Below are 19,693 nucleotides of genomic sequence, written 5' to 3'. Positions count from 1 at the left end.
AATCAATGCCATGCCTTTGAAGGAGATCCCTTGGTTAGTAACGTGTAGGCAGAGAAAACAGTGTGGCTGTGATCACGGTTTGGAGTTAAAGCAGAGAGGAGGAAGCCCAAAGGAAAACTGAGCTATCTCCAAAAGGGAGGTAGCAGAAATCCAGGAGCGCGTGGCGAAGGAGGCCAAGAGTGGGGCGGGCTTCCTGGAGGCCCCGCCTCCCCTGCCACACATTTACCTCCCGAGTCCCCACCGCCCACCGCCAGTGCCGCCCCCAGCCCCGCCATGCCCGCCGACCTCAGCGGCACCTGGAACCTGCTCAGCAGCGACAACTTGGAGGGCTACATGCTGGCCCTAGGTAGGGCCAGGGGGGCCGTGCGGGGGCCTCGGGCTCCGTCCGCGCGTCCGGGTCAGGGCGGAGGAGGCCGGGCTGTCCTGTGGGTCAGTCTCCCTGTCTCCCCTCACCCTTGTCCGTCCGTCCTTCCGTCCCCCCGTCTGCCTGAGGATCCGCCGGTTACCCCGCTTCCCCACCCCCGTCTATCCTCCGTCTCGCTGTCCGTCCGTCTGACCGTCGGACTCCCACCCCCGTTCGTCTGCCAGTCCTCCAGTCGGTCTGCCTGTCGCCCCATCCTTCGGTCTCCCCCATCCCCTTGCCCCCCCCACCCGTCTGCCCATGTCCCGGTCCCTCCCGTCCTTCCTCCTGTCCCCCGTCCGCCCACCCGTTCCCCGTCCTTCTTTCTCCCCCGTCCGCGAGTCTCTCTGCCTGCCCTTCCGTGTGTCCGCCGGTGCCCCGTGCGTCTCTACCCCGCGGCCGAGGCTCCTGTCCTATCGCGGACTTCCAAGCAGGAGGGGGCGCGGGTGGCATGGGCCCACCTCGCTGGGAGGCTCGGGGACACGATGGGGGTCCACCCGGGTGAGGGGGCACCCCGGCCCGAAGCCCCTCCCGAGAGAACCTCGCTGCGCAGCCGCTTGAACGCGAGGCTCCGGGCGGCGGCTCTGGGATTCCCCGAGCCCAGTGGCCGTCCCGGGGAGGTCCCGGCCGGCCGCATCAACATCACCTGGAGCTGGTCCGGGACGCGGATTCCCGGGCCCCAGAGGACCTTCCCCAGCCGGTCTCCGGCCGCGCCCGCGCCCCCAGGTGACTCTGGTGCCCGGTGGAGTTCGGGAGCTACGTTTGAAATCTTCAGTTTTCTGGCTTCTCCTTCCCTCGAGGGCTTGAGGAGGGTCAAGAAACCCAGACCCCTCAGAGGCCACTACCCCGTCCCCCCCTACCCCGGGGCCCAATTCCAGCCGGGAGGACTGTGGGTGGCCGTCTGGGGGGGGGGGTCGCTTCCACCGCCCCCTGCCCGGCTTGGGCTCCGGCGCTCTAGGCGCGGAGGGAAGGGAACGCGGGGGCCTCCAGGGTGCGTAGGGGGCCGGCGGGGCCTCAAGAGTTTATTTCCTGCCGGGACTGTAGAACGCCTCCCTTCCGTGCCGATTCTTAGTTCGTCCTGCCGTTAGTTTAATTCTTCAGACTTGATAGTTCTGAGCACCTACTCTGTGCCAAGCACTTTCGCCTAAATGACACCCATCAGTGGCGCTATTGACAGCTGGGCCAGAGTTGCTGGGAGTCTAGGGGCCTGGGGACTGCTCTGGCTCCGCCTCCTCATTATCTGACCTGGGCCTCAGTTTCCCCATCTGTAAACTGAGAGCAGGGGGATCCATTTTATTTCTTTTTTCTTTTAATTGTGCTAAAATAAATATAACATAAAATCGGCCATTTTAACCACTTTGAAACGTACGGTTCTAAGGCTCTTGTGTGTTTTTAAGATCTCCCAGCCTATGGTAAGATTCTCCCCTCCCTTTCTCACACTAAGTAGGGAAGTCTGGAACTTCTCAAACTAAATCTGATTCATACTGACACAAAACCTCATAGGCAAGGAAAAAGTATTTTTCCTCTACCCATCTTAAGTTCATTGGCTGGAGCCCTGTTAATTAGACTAAAAAGACAGAGTAGGGACTTCCCTGGTGGCCCAGTGGTTAAGAATCCGCCTGCCAATGCAGGGGAGATGGGTGCGAGCCCTAGTCCAGGAAGATCCCACAAGCCGCGGAGCAGCTAAACCCGTGCGCCACAACTACTGAGCCTGAGCTCTAGAGCCCGTGAGCCACAACTACTGAAGCCCACGTGCCACAACTACTAAAACCCACGCACCTAGAGCCCATGCTCCACAACAAGAGAAGCCACCACAGTGAGAAGCACGAGCACTGCAACGAAGACCCAGTGCAGCCAAAAATTAATTAATTAATTATTTTAAAAAAGAGTAACAAGACACAAACAAAGAGAAGTTTGTTAGCACATGCATGGTGAATACACACAGGAACATTCAGTGATGAGCATCTCAGAGTGGTTAGAACTTGGTTATGTGGCATCTCAGCAAAGAGTGACAAGGCAAAGAAAAGGGCTTTGACTTCCTAGGGGTGGCAAATTGTGGGAAGATAAATACATGGAGGAACTAACGGAAAATGAGAGCTAGTTCGTAAAGTCTATTATGTAAAATCTGATGCCATCTCTAGGCTGATAGGAATCTAGTGTTGTCTCCCTAACTTCTGTCCAACCTGGTACGGGGCGGGGGGGGGACACATTTACACAATTATGTCCTGCTTCTGGGGGAAGGGCAGAGAGTTTTTCTTCTATCTGCTTCCTAATCATCTTCATTTCAAAATAGTCACTATGACAAAGTGGCACATTTGAGGGTGGCATATTCTACCTTCACCTGAATCTCATTTCCTCTCTTTCCCATTCATAAGAAGGAATTAATGATGACTTTTCCCAAAAGCAGTAAATTCCTGATAATGTACTTAATCTCCTCACCCCCAAATTAGCGGCGACATGTTACCATAAGTGCTTTCTTCCCTGGTTTCTCTGGCTAGTATCTGGCTTTTTTACGGAGGATAACGTGCTAAAGACCAGGGGATGGCTTTGAATTTTGCCTTGCTATGCTCTTTCTCTTTAACCATTTCCATGGCTGGCGTTTATTTATTTATTTACTTGGCTGCATTGGGTCAGTTGCGGCATGCGGGATCTTTCGTTGTGGTACGGGCTCTTTGTTGCAGCACACAGGCTTCTCTCTAGTTGTGGCATGCAGGTTTTCTCTCTCTAGTTGTGGCGCACAGGCTCCAGAGGGCCTGGGCTTTGTAGTTTGCAGCAGGGGGACTCTCTCGCTGAGGCGCGCAAACTCAGTAGTTACGGCGTGTGGGCTTAGTTGCCCCGTGGCATGTGGGATCTTAGCTCACAGACCAGGGTTCGACCCACGTCCCCAGCATTGGAAGGTGGATTCTTTACCACTGCACCACCAGGGAAGGCCCTCCATGGCTTTTAGAGCAAATTTCTTAGAGAAGAAAACAGGGAATGGAGTCAGGGTCAGCATTTCAAGTGTGCGAAGTCATCTTTTGTTAAGCCTGTCACGTATCGCAAAGGAGCCTTCTGAGTGTTGCAATTAGTGTTTTTCAAATGTGTATTCATGGAATCCTTCACCTGTCCCCAATACTGTTTTGCTTTTCTTTACGCTCTGCTATGACCCCTTGTTTGATACTTTCTTTTTCGTGATTTCAGTAGAAGCTTATCAATTATATGCCACTGTATTAGATCCTAGAGGCCAACAGAGGCTAGTTATTTACATTAACTATATTCATTTATCATCCAACCCATTTCACAAAGGATTAAGCCATAGAGTATTGAGTCAATATCCTGCCTCACTACTCCTTTTTTTACATTTGGTTCGGGTTGCAGAAAGATATTAGATCCAGACAACACATCAACTGTTATTTGCAGTCTGTTTCCCAAAAGAAATATAAGTGTGCTAAGGATGCTGGAGTAGAGACTAGTTAGTATAACAGACCACCAAACTGGAAACCCAGATAACTAGCTGGTGATTGTTGGTAATAGAATCAAAGTCATATAACCTCTGAGTTCATTTAGATTCCCCATCTGTTAGAGGTGGTTGGATCAGATTCGATATTCTAGAGTGTCTAAAATACAAACCAAGGGATCTCTTAGTGTTACCTGAAATCTGGGTTCGCCTCTTGGTGGGTGTCCAGCCAAAAGACACAACCAAGCCAAAGATCAGGAGAAGAAAGGACTTATTATTTCTTGCAGCAAGTAAGGACAACACTGTGGATCTTTCCCAAAGCACTGTCTCCCTGAATAGCAAAATTGGTGAAGTTTTAAGCTAAGGGTATATGCATATTCATGAAGGGGTTTGCGCAGAGGAGGATTCAGCATAGAATTGGGCAGAGTCCAAGCTTTAGTTGATTCAACTCAGGAGGGTTAACACTATCATATCCTCCACCTGGGTGGGGGCCTTAGTTCCTGTGGAACTAAGACTGTATCAGATTGTTCTGTATATTCCTTGAGGAGGAATTGTTACCAAACTCAGGTTCCGCTTCTGCTCAAAAGCCAGTACTAAAGAGGCAAGTGTTCGTAGAAAGGGAAGTCGCTTTAATCAGAAAAGCTGGCAATCTGGGGAGAAGTTGGACTCATGTCCCAAAACCAACTCCAAAGATTATGCTCAGCCATGAAAGTTTTTAAAGGGAAAAAGGGGGAAAAAATCTCAGTTAATTATTAAGGTAGGAGGTCAGATTCTTCGTCATTTTTCCGTTGCTTGCAAACCTGCTGACTTCTCCTGATCTCCCTTTGGATGCTATTTTGCCTGTGTGGTCTGCCTGTAAATTTGCTCAGGGAGTTGCTGAGCGTAGAAAACTAGTCATTCTTTACTTAATTCTTCATTCCTACTTCTTTTAATCTACGGAAAGAATCAACAGGTTAGGCAAGGCATTGTGGACATTTAGTAGAGCATAAGTCAGGAGTTAGGTTAAATGTTACCTAGTGATGTCATTGTCATAATTAAGGTTTAAGGGGAACAGAAATAGGCAAGCAGGAAAGGGGCAAAATAGCTGCTTACGGAAGTAGGACTCTTTTATTGCTGAACTATTTTTTCTTGACGGCTTTTCCTTTGTTCCTGCATTACTAAGACCTGCTCAAGGGCACTCATTATGGCCAGGCTTAGATCACAAAATGGCTAGGCCATGGGACTTCCCTGGTGGTCCAGCGATTAAGACTCTGTGCTTCCAATGCAGGGGGCGTGGGTTCAATCCCTGGGGAACTAAGACCCCACATACCACACGGCATGGCCAAAAACTAAACTAAACTAAAATAAAAATATAAGGCAACACCAAAAAAATAAAAATGGCAAGGCCAAAAATGGTTTCTCTTATGTCAAGAAAGCCAGCCGGGTTCTCTTTCTCTGGGGGACCCCCTAACCTATCTGCTTACATTAGCATTTTATACAAGAGCTGAAATCAGCCTAAAACCTATTGCCAGTTGCCAAAACCCTGGGAAGAAAATGATTTGGCACACATGGCTATTGGTGTGGCAAACACTCTCTTCTGCCTTCCACATGTAAAAACATAGACTCCAGGGTCAATGCATTTTTCCTGGGCAAAATAGGGGCCCAGATCCAGATGATTGTAGGGTCTTGTTACTCAAGGACCAGCAGAACTCCTTAGAATGCAGACACTTGTGCCTCCTCCCAGATCCTGGATCTATGGAATCAGTATCTGCATTCAACCAGATTCTTAGGTGATTCTGAAACTGAGTAGAATCCTGTGGGGCCCTCATGGGTACAAATCCTTTCTGTGTCCCTCCTTTCTTATTTGTAGGAAGTAGGCTTCATTCAGTTTCCTTGACCTTCCCTGAGTTCCAAAGGTAAGATTCAAGTTGCTTATCAGGGAAAGTAGGGAGTGCAGAAACAAAGGAGGAGCAGTCAAGAAACAATAGTGCAGCCTTGGGGCAGGGTCCTTGTTCCTCCTCAAGGAATATACATAACAATCTGTTAAAGAACATTCAGTGATGAGCATCTCAGAGTTCTTATGCTTGAGTTCTTATGCGGGAACTAAGGTCTCCACCCAGGTGGATGATGGTAACTTCAGACTGAGCACAAGATTCCTAGAACACCACCCTGAAAGTCTGCACACAGTGGAAGAGAGCAAAGACTCTGACCCCCTCCCCAAATGATTCTCCCTTTAAAAATGTTTATGGTTGTTTTTTCTTTTATAAATGTATCTATTTATTTATTTTTGGCTGCACTTGGTCTTCGTTGGTGCACACGAGCTTTCTCTAGTTGCGGCGAGCAGGGGCTACTCTTCGTTGTGGTGCGCAGTCTTCTCATTGCGGTGGCTTCTATTGTTGCGGAGCACGGGCTCTAGGCACGCGGGCTTCAGTGGTTGTGGCTCACGAACTCTAGAGTGCAGGCTCAGTAGTTGTGGCGCACAGGCTTAGTTGCTCCGCGGCATGTGGGATCTTCCCGGACCAGGGCTCGAACCCGTGTGCCCTGCATTGGCAGGCAGATTCTTAACCACTGCGCCACCAGGGAAGTCCCCCAGCATCTCTTTTGAGGGGGAAAATTACTCCTTTCTGACTAGGGCTGATCCTGCAACTCCCCAACATGGCTCTGATACTGCGCTTTCCTAGCTTCTGCCAAATTGCAGGGAGAAGAAAGGCAATTTGTCCTTTGGACATTGAAGAAAGTTTGCTTGGGTTCTAAAGACTGGAGGAGCTAGCTCTGGATTTGGGAGTTCTTGGTGGACCCCACAATAGCAAAGGAAGACCCAAGGTGTGAAGCTCTAGGCAGGAAAGAATGCTGTGCTAATGCCTGCAAGGGCTTGACCATCTTGTCTGGACTCCCCTTTAATCTCATGAACATGAGAAGGCAGGGATGTTACCAGCTTGTCCAAGGTTACCACATAAACTGGATTTAAAGCCAATATCTCTTGGCTCCAAGACCCACATTGCCTCAAGATTAGAAGTGGCTTTGGGATGAAGGGTTAATGTGAACACATGAAGTTTAGAAAAGTAAATGTTTGTGTTGGCCTCTTTGAGATCCTGCCCTAAAATGTGTATGCTCACACACATCCTTGTAATAGGATGTGCATCCTTTAGATTGTTTCCTTCTCCTGCTGGAATGTCTTGTTTCCTACTGAAAAATCTAATGGTGTGGAAAAGCATGGTTTGACCTGGACAAAAGCCTTATGAGCACTAAAGCCATTTGGCCACGGAGGTCATGGTAAGTGTAGACCTGGCAGAAAATGACCAGAACTTAAGCTAATTTAAATTTTGATCTTTAAAAAGGCCAACCTTGCAACTGCAAATCTGTTAAGTGACAATCTTACAATGTGGTAGTGAAACCGAGTGCGGCCTGCGCACGGAGGCCTTCTTTTGTCCACCATTTCTTCGTCTTTTTTGAAAATATTTATTTATTTATTTGGCTGTGTCGGGTCTTAGTTGCAGCACGCAGGATCTTTTGTTGTGGCACAGGCTTCTCTAGTGGCGGCTTGCGGGCTCCTCTCTAGTTGTGGTGTGGGGGCTTAGATGCCCCACAGCATGTGGGATCTTATTTCCCCAACCAGGAATCAAACCTGAGTACCCTGCATTGGAAGGCAGGTTCTTAACCACTGGACCACCAGGGAAGTCCCTGTCCACCGGTTTTTTAAATTTATTTATTTATTTATTTATTTTTGGCTGTGTTGGGTCTTCGTTGCTGTGCACAGGCTTTCTCTAGTTGCGGTGAGCGGGGGCTACTCTTCGTTGAGGTACACGGGCTTCACACTGCAGTGGCTTCTCTTATGGATCATAAGCTCTAGGCAGGTGGGCTTCAGTAGTTGCAGCACGCAGGCTCAGTAGTTGTGGCGCACGGGCTTAGCTGCTCCGCTGCATGTGGGATCTTCCCGGACCAGGGCTCGAACCCGTGTCCCCTGCGTTGGCAGGTGGATTCCACTGCGCCACCAGGGAGCTCCCTGTCTACCATTTCTTACAGGCAAGACTCCAGCCTCCATGACCTTCCCTGAGTTCCAAGGGGCGGATTTCCAACAGTTGCTAATCAAGAAGTTGCAGCCAAGAAACCACCTGAGGCAAGATTAAAGGGACCAGGGAAGCTCATTAAGATGAGGAGATGACCACATGAGATGAGGTTAAGGAAGTGCAAGCCCTGCTCACACCCTAATCTTGTCAGAGACTTCCCCGCCTTTGAACCACTGTTATAAAACCCTTCATCAAATCCTCTGGGGTTGGGACACACAGTTTTTCGAGGCCAAAGCCCGTTGTGTGCCCCTTTGCCTGGCAAAGCAATAAAGCTCTCCTTTTCTACTTCACCCAAAACTGTGTCTCCTGGATTTGATTAGGCGCCGGTGCGCAGAGAGGCCGAGCTTTCAGTAACAGTAGTACTAATTATAAATTTACTAGCAACAAATCATCTCACTGAGGGTAAAAGCATAACTGATGTAATTATCTAAAGTTTGGATTCTTGTTTGTTTGCTTTTGTTTGTTTGTTTGAATTTATTTATTTTTGGCTGTGTTGGGTCTTCGTTGCTGCACGCAGGCTTTCTCTAGTTGCGGTGAGTGGGGGCTACTCTTCGTTGAGGTGTGCGGGCTTTTCATTGCAATGGCTTCTCTTGTGGAGCATGAGCTCCAGGCGGGTGGGCTTCAGTAGTTGTGGCATGCAGGCTCAGTAGTTGTGGCTCGCGGGCTCTAGAGCGCAGTCTCAGTAGTTGTGGCTCACAGGCTCTAGAGCACGGGCTCAGTAGTTGTGGCACACGGGTTTAGTTGCTCTGCGGCATGTGGGATCTTCCCGGACCAGGGCTCGAACCCATGTCCCCTGCATTGGCAGGCGGATTCTTAACCACTGTGCCACCAGGGAAGCCCTCTTGTTTGTTTTTGTTCCACATACAGAATAGGGTTTAAGGAAAGTCTGTGATAACTATTTTAAATTTGGCTTGGTCATTTTAATAATCAGATAAATATTTTAAGGGTTTAGCCTCAATGTTTAAACATTGCTGAAAACAAGTAAAGACTGGATCATTTGCATTTCATGCTAAAAACTTGAGTTCTAGGTTAAAAAAACTAAAAAAAAATTTTATTGAAGTATAGTTGATTTACAATGTTGTGTTGATTTCTGCTGTAAAACTGTGATTGAGTTATACGTTTGTATTCTTTTTCATATTCTTTTCCATTATGGTTTATCACAGGTTATTGAATATAGTTCCCTGTGCTATACAGTAGGACCTTGTTGTTGATCCATTCTATATATAATAGTTTGCATCTGCTAATCCCAAACTCCCAATCCTTCCCTCCCCCACTCCACCCCTCTTGCCAGCCACAAGAGGGGTGTGAGTCTATGTCTGTGAGTCTGTTTCTGTTTTGTAGATATTTATATTTTAGATTCCACATATAAGTGATATTATATGGTATTTGTCTTTCTCTTTCTGACTTACTTCACTTAGTATGATAATCTCTAGGTCCATCCATGTTGCTGCAAATGGCATTATTTCATTCTAAAACATTTATACTATCATTGAGCTTAGAAATGGCTGGGACTGGGAATTCCTTGGCAGTCCAGTGGTTAGGACTCTGCGCTGTCACTGCCCAGGTTCAATCCCTGTTCACAGAACCAGGATCCCGCAAGCCACGTGGCGAGGCCAAAAAAAGAGAAAAAATTTTTAAGAAGACAAAAGAAATGGGTGGGGGCTAATGAGATGCTGAAGGACCCCTACTCAGGGCTTGGCCACGTTTTCTAGGCTGGAAATGGAAGTATGAGGCACCTGGCCCCGAGAAGCACAGCTAAACACAGCTAACTGCAAATGGCAGTCGTGTCAGGAAAAACCGAATCTGTTAGGCAAACAAATTAAAACAGGGGTCAACTCTGGGACCAAGCTACCTGCAGTGAGGTACGCAAGTCTCTGCAATGAAGATTCCTAAAACTTTATTCTATGTAATAGGACAGTCCCTAAATAGGAGAACCATGCCCTGTGACTCATAGAATTGTCCAGGGTGACGAGCCAGCATATCGCTGTGACTGCCTGATCATGTCAGATCGTGTCACCTGCTCTAAACATTCCAGTGGCTCCCAGCTGACTCCATCTTGCTCTGGGTTGAAGCCCGATGGTCCTTACTGTCCCCTCGCATCTCAGCTCTAGGTCTCCTCCTCCTCCTCAATCTCCCTCATTCTGCTCCAGCCACCCCAGGCTCCTGGGTGTTCCTGAGACCATCTGGCATGCCCTTCCTGGGATCCTTGTGACCTCTGTCTTACACTTCTTTCCCCCCAAATCTGCACAGCTTACAGCTCACTTCGTCATCTCCCTCAGCTCTGGCTGAAATGGCACTTGGCTTCCCTATTTAAGATAGCAACCCTGTGTCCTCAAGTCCATTCTCTACATCTGCGTCTTTATTCCTGTCCTGCCCCTAGCTGGGACGAAGTGAGAGAGTGGTACGGACATACATACACTACCAAATGTAAAATAGATCGCTAGTGGGAAGCAGCCGCATAGCACAGGGAGATCAGCTGGGTGCTTTGTGACCACCTAGAGGGGTGGGATAGGGAGGGTGGGAGGGAGACACAAGAGGGAGGAGATTTGGGGATATATGTATATGAATAGCTGATTCACTTTGTTATAAAGCAGAAACTAACACACCATTGTAAAACAATTATACTCCAATAAAGATGTTAAAAATAAATAAATAAAATAAATAAAATAAAATAGCAACCCTTACCTCTAGTACCTAATGGGTTGATAGCCACTTAATGGGAGCTGTCTATACCAAAATGCTGATCGTCTCAGTGTTCCATGTTTTGGTGTGTGACTCTTTTAAAGCTTATTAAAGATTTCTCAATGTATAGTAGTATTTGCATGATTACAATGTTTTTTGAGGTGCTTTATTTCCTCTTTTTTCATTTTAATTTTTTTCTTGTTTTAATTTTTAAAATTAAAAAAAAATTTAAATTATTAAGTTTTTGTTTGGCTGCACCACACAGCTTGCAGGATCTTAGTTCCCCGACCAGGGATCGAACCCAGGCTCTTGGCAGTAAAAACGCCGAGTCCTAACCACTGGACTGCCAGGGAATTCCCTGTTTGTTTTTCTTTTTTGTTAGAGGTGCTTTGTTTTGTTTTGTTTTTTTTCCCTGTGTTCAGAAATTGTTCAAATGCTGTCTTAACTGGAAGTGTAAATGTATAAAGCAGAAAAAGGCATCTGTGACTGAGGCTGGATTGGGGCCTGAGCCCAGTCCCCTTGGCTTCCTTGTCCTCTTGTCAACCTCAGAGGGGATTCCCAGAACTGTCTTTGCCATGCCCAGCTTCAAATCCATCACCTAACGCACAGCCAGCCAAATGAACTTTCCCTGAAAGCTGTTCAAGATTTTTTTTTTTTTTTTTTTTTTGCGGTATGCGGGCCTCTCACTGTTGTGGCCTCTCCCGTTGTGGAGCACAGGCTCCGGACGCACAGGCCCAGTGGCCACGGCTCACGGGCCCAGCCGCTCCGCGGCATGTGGGATCTTCCCGGACCGGCACGAACCCGTGTCCCCTGCATCGGCAGGCGGACTCTCAACCACTGCGCCACCAGGGAAGCCCTGTTCAAGATTTTTAATCAGCCTCTGGAAGGAGATTTGCCAGGATAGCTGACCCTGTAGATCCAATTTTGTCAGGAGACGACACTGAAGTTGTAAAAGCAAGACTAGCCATCAAATGCAATGATTTTGAGGACAGCTGCCAAATTCTTAGTCTTTGCATCTCAAGGAAATGTTGAAATGTCTTCTTTTCTTTCTAAAAACTTATTTTTAAGATATTGACTTTGCCACGCGTAAGATAGCCAGGCTGCTGAAACCACAGAAAGTGATTGAGCAGAATGGGGATTCTTTTACCATCCACACGAACAGCAGCTTCAGGAACTACCTTGTGAAATTTAAAGTTGGAGAAGAATTTGATGAGGATAACAAAGGCCTGGATAACAGAAAATGCAAGGTAAAAATTAAATGACGTAGGCTTTTAGTTTTGCAAGGTTACCTTGGCACCTTCCCTAGTAATACCTGAGGATGTTGCTAGAGCAAACCAGTATTTTCTCCCATCCCTCATGCAGAGCTTGGTCATCTGGGACAATGACAGACTCACCTGTGTGCAGAAGGGGCAAAAGAAGAACAGAGGCTGGACCCATTGGATTGAAGGGGACCAACTCCACCTGGTACTTGCCCTGTTTTGTTCTTTTTTTAATTTTATTGAAATATAGTTGATTTACAATGTGTTAATTTCTGCTGTACAGCAGTGACTCAGTTATGTTACTCGGGCCTCTCACTGTTGTGGTCCCTCCCGTTGCGGAGCACAGGCTCCGGACGCTCAGGCTCAGCGGCCATGGCTCATGGGCCCAGCCGCTCCGCAGCATGTAGGATCTTCCCGGACCGGGGCACGAACCCATGTCCCCTGCATCAGCAGGCGGACTCTCAACCACTGCGCCACCAGGGAAGCCCTATATTCTTTTTTATATTCTTTTCTATTATGGTTTATCCCAGGACATTGAGTATAGTTCCCTGTGCCATACAGTAGGACCTTGTGGTCCATCCATTCTATATGTAATAGTTTGCATCTACTAACCCCAAACTCCCAGTCCATCCCTTCCCTCCCCCGCCCTTGGCAACCAAAAGTCTGGTCTCTATGTCTGTGAGTCTGTTTGTGCTTCATAAATAGGTTCATTTGTATCATATTTTAGATTCCACATATGAGTGATGTCATATGATATTTGTTTTTCTCTGTCTGACTTACTTCACGTAGTATGATAATCTCTAGTTGCATCCATGTTACTGCAAATGGCATTATTTTGTTCTTTTTTATGGCTGAGTAGTATTCCATCGTGTGTGTGTGTGTGTGTGTGTGTGTGTGTGTGTGTATCGTATCTTCTTTATCCATTCATCTGTCAGTGGACATTTAGATTGTTTCCATGTCTTGGCTATTGTGAATAATGCTGCTATGAACATAGGGGTGCATGTATCTTTTTGAATTATAGTTTTGTCTGGGTATATGCTCAGGAGTGGGATTGCTGGATCATATGGTAATTCTTTGGGGGTTTTTTGTATTTATTAATTTATTATTATTATTTTTTATACAGCAGCTTCTTATTATCTATTTTATACATATTAGTGTGTATACATGTCAATCCCAATCTCCCAATTCATTTCACCCCACCCCCACCCCTGCTTTCCCCCCTTGGTGTCCATACATTTGTTCTCTACATCTGTGTCTCTATTTCTGCCTTGCAAACCAGTTCAACTGTACGATTTTTCTAGATTCCACATATATGCGTTAATATATATTTGTTTTTCTCTTTCTCACTTGCTTCACAGTCTCTAGGCCCACCCACATCTCTACAAATGACCCAATATCGTTCCTTTTCATGGCTGAGTAATATTCCATTGTATATATGTACCACACCTTCTTTATCCATTCATCTGTCGATGGGCATTTAGGTTGCTTCCATGACCTGGCTATTGTAAACAGTGCTGCAGTGAACATTGGGGTGCATGTGTCTTTTTGAAGTATGGTTTTCTCTGGGTATATGCCCAGTAGTGGGATTGCTGAGTCATATGGCAATTCTATTTTTACTTTTTTTAAGGAACCTGCATACTGTTCTCCATAGTGGCTGCACCAATTGACATTCCCACCAACAGTGTAGGAGGGCTCCCTTTTCTCCACACCCTCTCCAGCATATGTTATTTTTAGACTTTTTAATGCTGGTCATTCTGACTGGTGTGAGCTGGTACCTCATTGTAATTTTGATTTGCATTTCTCTAATAATTAGCGATATTGAGCATCTTTTCCTGTGCCTATTGGCCATTTGTATGTCTTCTTTGGAGAAATGTATATTTAGGTCTTCTGCCCATTATTTTGATAGGGTTGTTTGTATTTTCTTGTTGAGTGTTCTTATTTTTGATGAGATTATTAAAGAAAATGCTAAACAGGAAACCATGCCCAGCAATCCTATCATCCCAACTCACTGTTTTCAGTTTGGTATCTTACCATCCAGTCTGTTAGAATATTCTTCCTTTTCATTCAATAGAAAAACATATTCCAGGTTTCTAAATAATTTCCCTATTGAATTCATCATGTATAAATTGAATACATATGATAACGTAGCAAACTGGCTGCATAATATTCCATCAGGTTCATGAACTCTCATATTAGTAAAACATTTTTTTAATTTCAATGTCCAGGAATATTTCAGGGTGTTTTCAGCTATTTTTTTTTTTTTTTTTTTTTTTTGCGGTATGTGAGCCTCTCACTGTTGTGGCCTCTCCCGTTGCGGAGCACAGGCTCCAGACATGCAGGCTCAGCGGTCATGGTGCACGGGCCCAGCCGCTCCGCGGCATGTGGGATCTTCCCGGACCGGGGCACGAACCCGCGTCCCCTGCATCGGCAGGCGGACTCTCAACCACTGCGCCACCAGGGAAGCCCTCAGCTATTTCTTAAATTCATATAAACAGAATTTTTTGCGAGAGGATCAGTGTTGTCAGAGACATCATTGCCTCCTGCTACTTTGTTGCCTTACTCGCTTCCAAAAAGGTATATCAATTTCTTATGCCACCAGCACTTAAAAACCATACAAATTATAGCTCAACCTAATCAATAATTTCTCAATATAATCTAGAGGGTATAAAATTGTACATAAAGGCTTAATTATGGCTTTTAAAATGAGAATTTCTTCCTGCCATACAGGTATGTTACAATGGCTTACATTTAAAAAAAAAAAATTATTTATTTATTTATTTGTGGCTGCATTGGGTCTTCGTTGCGGAGCACAGGCTTTCTCTAGTTGCAGTGAGCAACTACTCTTTGTTGTGGTGCACAGGCTTCTTGTTGCGGTGGCTTTTCTTGTTGTGGAGCACGGGTTCTAGGCGCACGGGCTTCAGTAGCTGTGGCATGTGGGCTCAGCAGTTGTGGCTCACGGGCTGTAGAGCCGCAGGCTCAGTAGTTGTGGCGAACAGGCTTAGTTGCTCCGCGGCATGTGGGATCTTCCCAGACCAGGGCTCAAACCCACGTCCCCTGCATTGGCAGGCAGTTTCTTAACCACTGCACCACCAGGGAATCCCTGGCTTACAGTTTTTGAGTGATGATTTTGCGTGTGATTACTTAGCTAAATCCTTTGAGTGCATTTTCTCACTTAGTCTTCAAGACAGTCCTGTGAAAGGGACACTATTTTTCCCATTTACAAATGAAGAGACTGAGATTTAGAAATTCCCCAAGGTTGCAGAGTAGAGATTCAAATCTAAGTCTGACAAGAATGGGTGCTTCCAACTCTGTTTTTTTAAGTCTCAACATACATGTGAAATCTAGGTGAGATCCATGAAAACAAAATGAGAGCACTCATCTTAAAGTTGGATTTGGGTGGTATTTGAGAGTCTGGGGAGTCTTTGATTACAAAGACATTGAAGATATTTTGATTCTTAGATTGACAAATCTCACACTCTTCTGGCAATAAAAACAAAGTTAAGAAACTTGCAAAAAAAAAAAAAAGAAAAAGAAACTTGCCATCACAAAAATGTAACATGAACCTACAAAGAAAACACAAATTTGTTTGAGGATTCAGATTAGTTGGCTGTAAGAAGTAATGTTCAAATTGCATGCATCCTTCTTTGGCATAGCCAAGAACTCTGCCGAATCAGAGGATAGAAGGACCCTTGCTCTATGGATACTCTTGGGATGATTCTTACAAGCTGTGATACAATAAAAATAAATATTTGAACAATCCCATTCACCACTGCAACAAAAAGAATAAAATACCTAGGAATAAACCTACCTAAGGAGGTAAAAGACCTGTACCTGTATAGAAAACTATAAGACACTGATGAAAGAACTCAAAGATGACACAAACAGATGGAGAGATATACCATGTTCTTGGAATGGAAGAGTCAATATTGTGCAAATGACTATACTACCCAAAGCAATCTACAGATTCAATGCAATCTCTATCAAATTACCAGTGGCATTTTTTACAGAACTAGAACAAAAAATCTTAAAATTTGTATGGAGACACAAAAGACCCCAAATAGCCAAAGCGGTCTTGAGGGGAAAAATGGAGCTGAAGGAATCAGACTCCCTGACTTCAGACTATACTACAAAGCTACAGTAATCAAGACAATATGGTACTGGCACAAAAACAGAAATATAGATATATGGAACAGGATAGAAAGCCCAGAGATAAACCCACACACCTATGGTCAATTAATCTATGAAAAAGGAGGCGAAGATATACAATGGAGAAAAGACAGTCTCTTCAATAAGTGGTGTTGGGAAAACTGGACAGCTACATGTAAAAGAATGAAATTAGAACACTCCCTAGCACCATACACAAAAATGAACTCAAAATAGATTAGAGACCTAAATGTAAGACCAGACACTATAAAACTCTTAGTGGAAGACATAGGAAGAACACTCTTTGACATAAATCACAGCAAGATCTTTTTTGATACACCTCCTAGAATAATGGAAATAAAAACAAAAATAAACGAATGGGACCTAATGAAACTTCAAAGCTTTTGCAAAGCAGAGGAAACTACAAACAAGACAAAAAGACAACCCTCAGAATGGGAGAAAATATTTGCAAATGAATCAACGGACAAAGGATTAATCTCCAAAATATATAAACAGCTCATGCAGCTCAGTATTAAACAAACAAACAACCCAATCAGAAAATTGGCAGAAGACCTAAATAGACATTTCTCCAAAGAAGACATACAGATGGCCAAGAAGCACATGAAAAGCTGCTCAACTTCACTAATTATTAGAGAAATGCAAATCCAAAGTACAGTGAGGTATCACCTCACACCAGTTAGAAGGGGCATCATCAGAAAATCTACAAACAACAAATGCTGGAGAGGGTGTGGAGAAAAGGGAACCCTCTTGCACTGTTGGTGGGAATGTAAATTGATACAGCCACTATGGAGAACAGTATGGAGTATTTTTAGTTAAAAAACTGAAAACAGAATTACCATATGACCCAGCAATCCCACTACTGGCATACACCCAGAGAAACTATAATTCAAAAAGACACATGCACCCCAATGTTCATTGCAGCGCTATTTACAATAGCCAGGTCATGGAAGCAACCTAAATGCCCATTGACAGACGGATGGATAAAGAAGATGTGGTACATATATACAGTGGACTATTACTCAGCCATAAAAAGGAACAAAATTGGGTCATTTGTAGAGACGTGGATCGATCTAGAGACTGTCATACAGAGTGAAGTAAGTCAGAAAGAGAAAAACAAATATCGTATACTAACGCATGTATGTGGAACCTAGAAAAATGGTACAGATGAACCGGTTTGCAGGGCAGAAATTGAGGCACAGATGTAGAGAACAAACGTATGGACACCAAGGGGGGAAAGTGGCAGGGGTGGGGGTGATGAATTGGGAGATTGGGATTGACATGTATACACTAATATGTGTAAAATGGATAACTAATAAGAACCTGATGTATAAAAAAATAAATAAGATAAAATTCAAAAATTCCAAAAAAATAGAGTATACATACATACAAACATACATACATGAATAAATATTTGGTCTTTGTACCTGGTTCCTAAAACCCCTGGAATCTCAGAGTTATGAGAGTGTCTTCTGTGTGCTCATGAGCTGACTGGTGGCTGGGGACCCTAGATAGCTTCAGGATATGGGGGCTGGTCCCAAGAAAGATCAAGGCCGGATTAGAAAGCTGGAACTCTCAGCACAGCCCCTGAGCTTGGGTGAGGGAAGAGGATCTGGAGATTAAGTTAATGAGCAATGACCAGTGATTTAAGCTATCATACCTGTGTAATGAAACCTCCATAAAAACCCCTACGTAAGGGGGTTCAGAGAGCTTCCTGGTTGGTAAAGACATAGAAGTGCTGGAAGGGTAGCCCTCCTGGAGCTCTGCCCACCCTGCCAAACGCCCCCCCCCCGCCCCGCCCCCGGCCATACCTTGTCCTATGCATCTCTTCCGTTTGGCTCTTCCTGAGTTGCATCCTTTACAATAAATCTGTAAGTACAAGTAAAGAGTGTTTCTGTGAGCCATTCTGGCAAAGTATTGAACCTGAGGGGAGGGGGTTGTGGGAATCCCCAATTTACAGTTGTTCGGTCAGAAGTATAGGTGGCCTGGGACTTGTGACTGATGTCTGAAATAAGGGCAATCTCATGAGACTAAGCCCTTGACCTGTGGGGTCTGCACTAGCTCTCGTCCTCAGTGTCAGAACTGAAGTAAATTCTTGTCCATTCCAGCAGTGGATAAGATTCCGCACTCCCAATGCAGTGGGCCTGGGTTCAATCCCTGGTCAGGGAACTAGATCCCACATGCATGCCACAACTAAGGAGCCCACATGCTGCAACTAAGGAGTCTGCCTGCCACAACTAAGACCCGGTGCAACTAAATAAATAAATATTTTTTTAAAAAGAGAAAGAAAGATACAAGTAAAAGTGAAACTTTAAAAAAAGAAAAATTCTTGACCATCCAGTTTGGCGTCAGAGGGTTGGAGACATGGGATTGGAAAAGACACCGCGTACCTGGTGTCAGAAGTGTTGTGACTAATAGTAATAGACCACATGCCAACTCATCTTCTTTCGTCTTCCCTTCCTCCCTGCCCCTAGGAAATGTTCTGTGAAGGCCAAGTGTGCAAACAGACGTTCCAGAGAGCTTGATCTGTATCCAGCCACAGAGTCCACATGTGGCAGTATCTTAATGCTGAATTATATTCCAGGATAAACAGGTGTTGATCTGTCCTGGTTTGGTGGATGGGGCCTTGTGGTCAGAAAGGTGTCACACATCCTGTACCAGAAGCCATTTGGATTGTGAGAAAACTTCTCAGCTTCAATAAACCTGTCCAATGATTATGATGTTTTCCTTCTAAATTTAGCGTATCTCCTTATTTTCAGAAAATTTGGAAGCCTTCTAGGCACACCACTGACACACCAATGAACAAGTTTTAATTCCCGTCTTCCAGGTCTACTGAGGAAAATGGAGGAAACAAACAGTCTGAACAGTGGTGAGAAGTATAGGCAGCTGTGAGAGCTCAGGAGGGGCAAACCTGACATCTGGGGATGGGCAAGTGGTGGCAGGGGTCTGGGGTATTTCTGGAGGTGATCCTTAAGCTGGGACCTGAAGCATAGGTAAGCAGGAAGCATTCTAGGCAAAAGCTGAAGGGATGTTTGAAGAACTGAAAAGATTGCTATAGCTGCAGCTTAGGGTGCATTGGGTGGGGTGGCGGGGGGAGAGACGGCAGGCGAAACTGACATGACAGTCGGGCCCTACCATGAAGAATCTTGAATGCTAGGGTAAAGAGGTGAGATTTTTGTCCCCAAGGTAATAAAAGATGGTGATGGGTATTAAGCAGATATGCACAATTAGGTTGTTTCAGAGGAGTAACTCTGAATGCAGAGGGATGAAAGATTGTGGCTGGGGGATGCGAATCAGGAGGCAGTTTGGAAAGCCTGGTGGAAATCACAGTGTGAGGTGACGTCATTCAGGACCACCTGGAGCCCAGGTCTCAAATACGGGAAAAGGACTCCTGGGACTGGAGAGAAGTAACCAATTATTAAGGAGGCAGAATCTATAGTCCAAGGTGATGGATGAGATCTAGGGATGCTGGCAGAGGGAAGAATCAAGGGAGGTGCTCTCTTTTGTTTCAGGCTGCTATAGGAAGGGTAAGGCCCATCAGAAAGAAGGTAACACAAGCAGAAGAAGGGAGTGGAGTCAGAACTTCAGATTCTGAGGTGCCTGTGCCAGGTGAAAGCCAGGCTGCCAGGAGACAATGGATAGATGGGTCCGGAGACACGCACAAGTTGTCGAGCATATAAACTACACATATGGAGGAGACTGTCTGGGA

General features: G+C 45.5%; 1 protein-coding gene across 1 annotated transcript; it reads left to right on the top strand.

Moving 5' to 3' along the window:
* Window positions 1-223: 223 nt before the first annotated feature.
* On the top strand, window positions 224-18,713 carry RBP7 (retinol binding protein 7). The gene is made up of 4 exons (XM_082674329.1): window positions 224-346; window positions 11,633-11,811; window positions 11,927-12,028; window positions 18,459-18,713. Exons 1-4 carry the CDS (start codon window positions 274-276, stop codon window positions 18,507-18,509), a joined length of 405 nt encoding a protein of 134 aa, XP_082530455.1. The 5' UTR covers window positions 224-273; the 3' UTR covers window positions 18,510-18,713.
* The last annotated feature ends 980 nt before the right edge of the window (window positions 18,714-19,693 follow it).

Source organism: Grampus griseus (genome assembly GCF_964374135.1).
Source record: "Grampus griseus genome assembly, chromosome: 1".
NCBI classification, from domain to species: domain Eukaryota; kingdom Metazoa; phylum Chordata; class Mammalia; order Artiodactyla; family Delphinidae; genus Grampus; species Grampus griseus.
This window is presented reverse-complemented; position numbering and strand designations above follow the sequence as displayed.

What these genes read in the sequence shown, in the direction of transcription:
- RBP7 (XM_082674329.1), top strand. Translation starts at nt 274, where the DNA reads ATGCCCGCCGACCTCAGCGGCACCTGGAACCTGCTCAGCAGCGACAAC. An exon ending in TGGATAACAGAAAATGCAAG is followed by an intron (nt 11,812 to 11,926) that starts GTAAAAATTAAA and finishes TCCCTCATGCAG; the next exon opens with AGCTTGGTCATCTGGGACAA. An exon ending in AAGGGGACCAACTCCACCTG is followed by an intron (nt 12,029 to 18,458) that starts GTACTTGCCCTG and finishes CCCTGCCCCTAG; the next exon opens with GAAATGTTCTGTGAAGGCCA.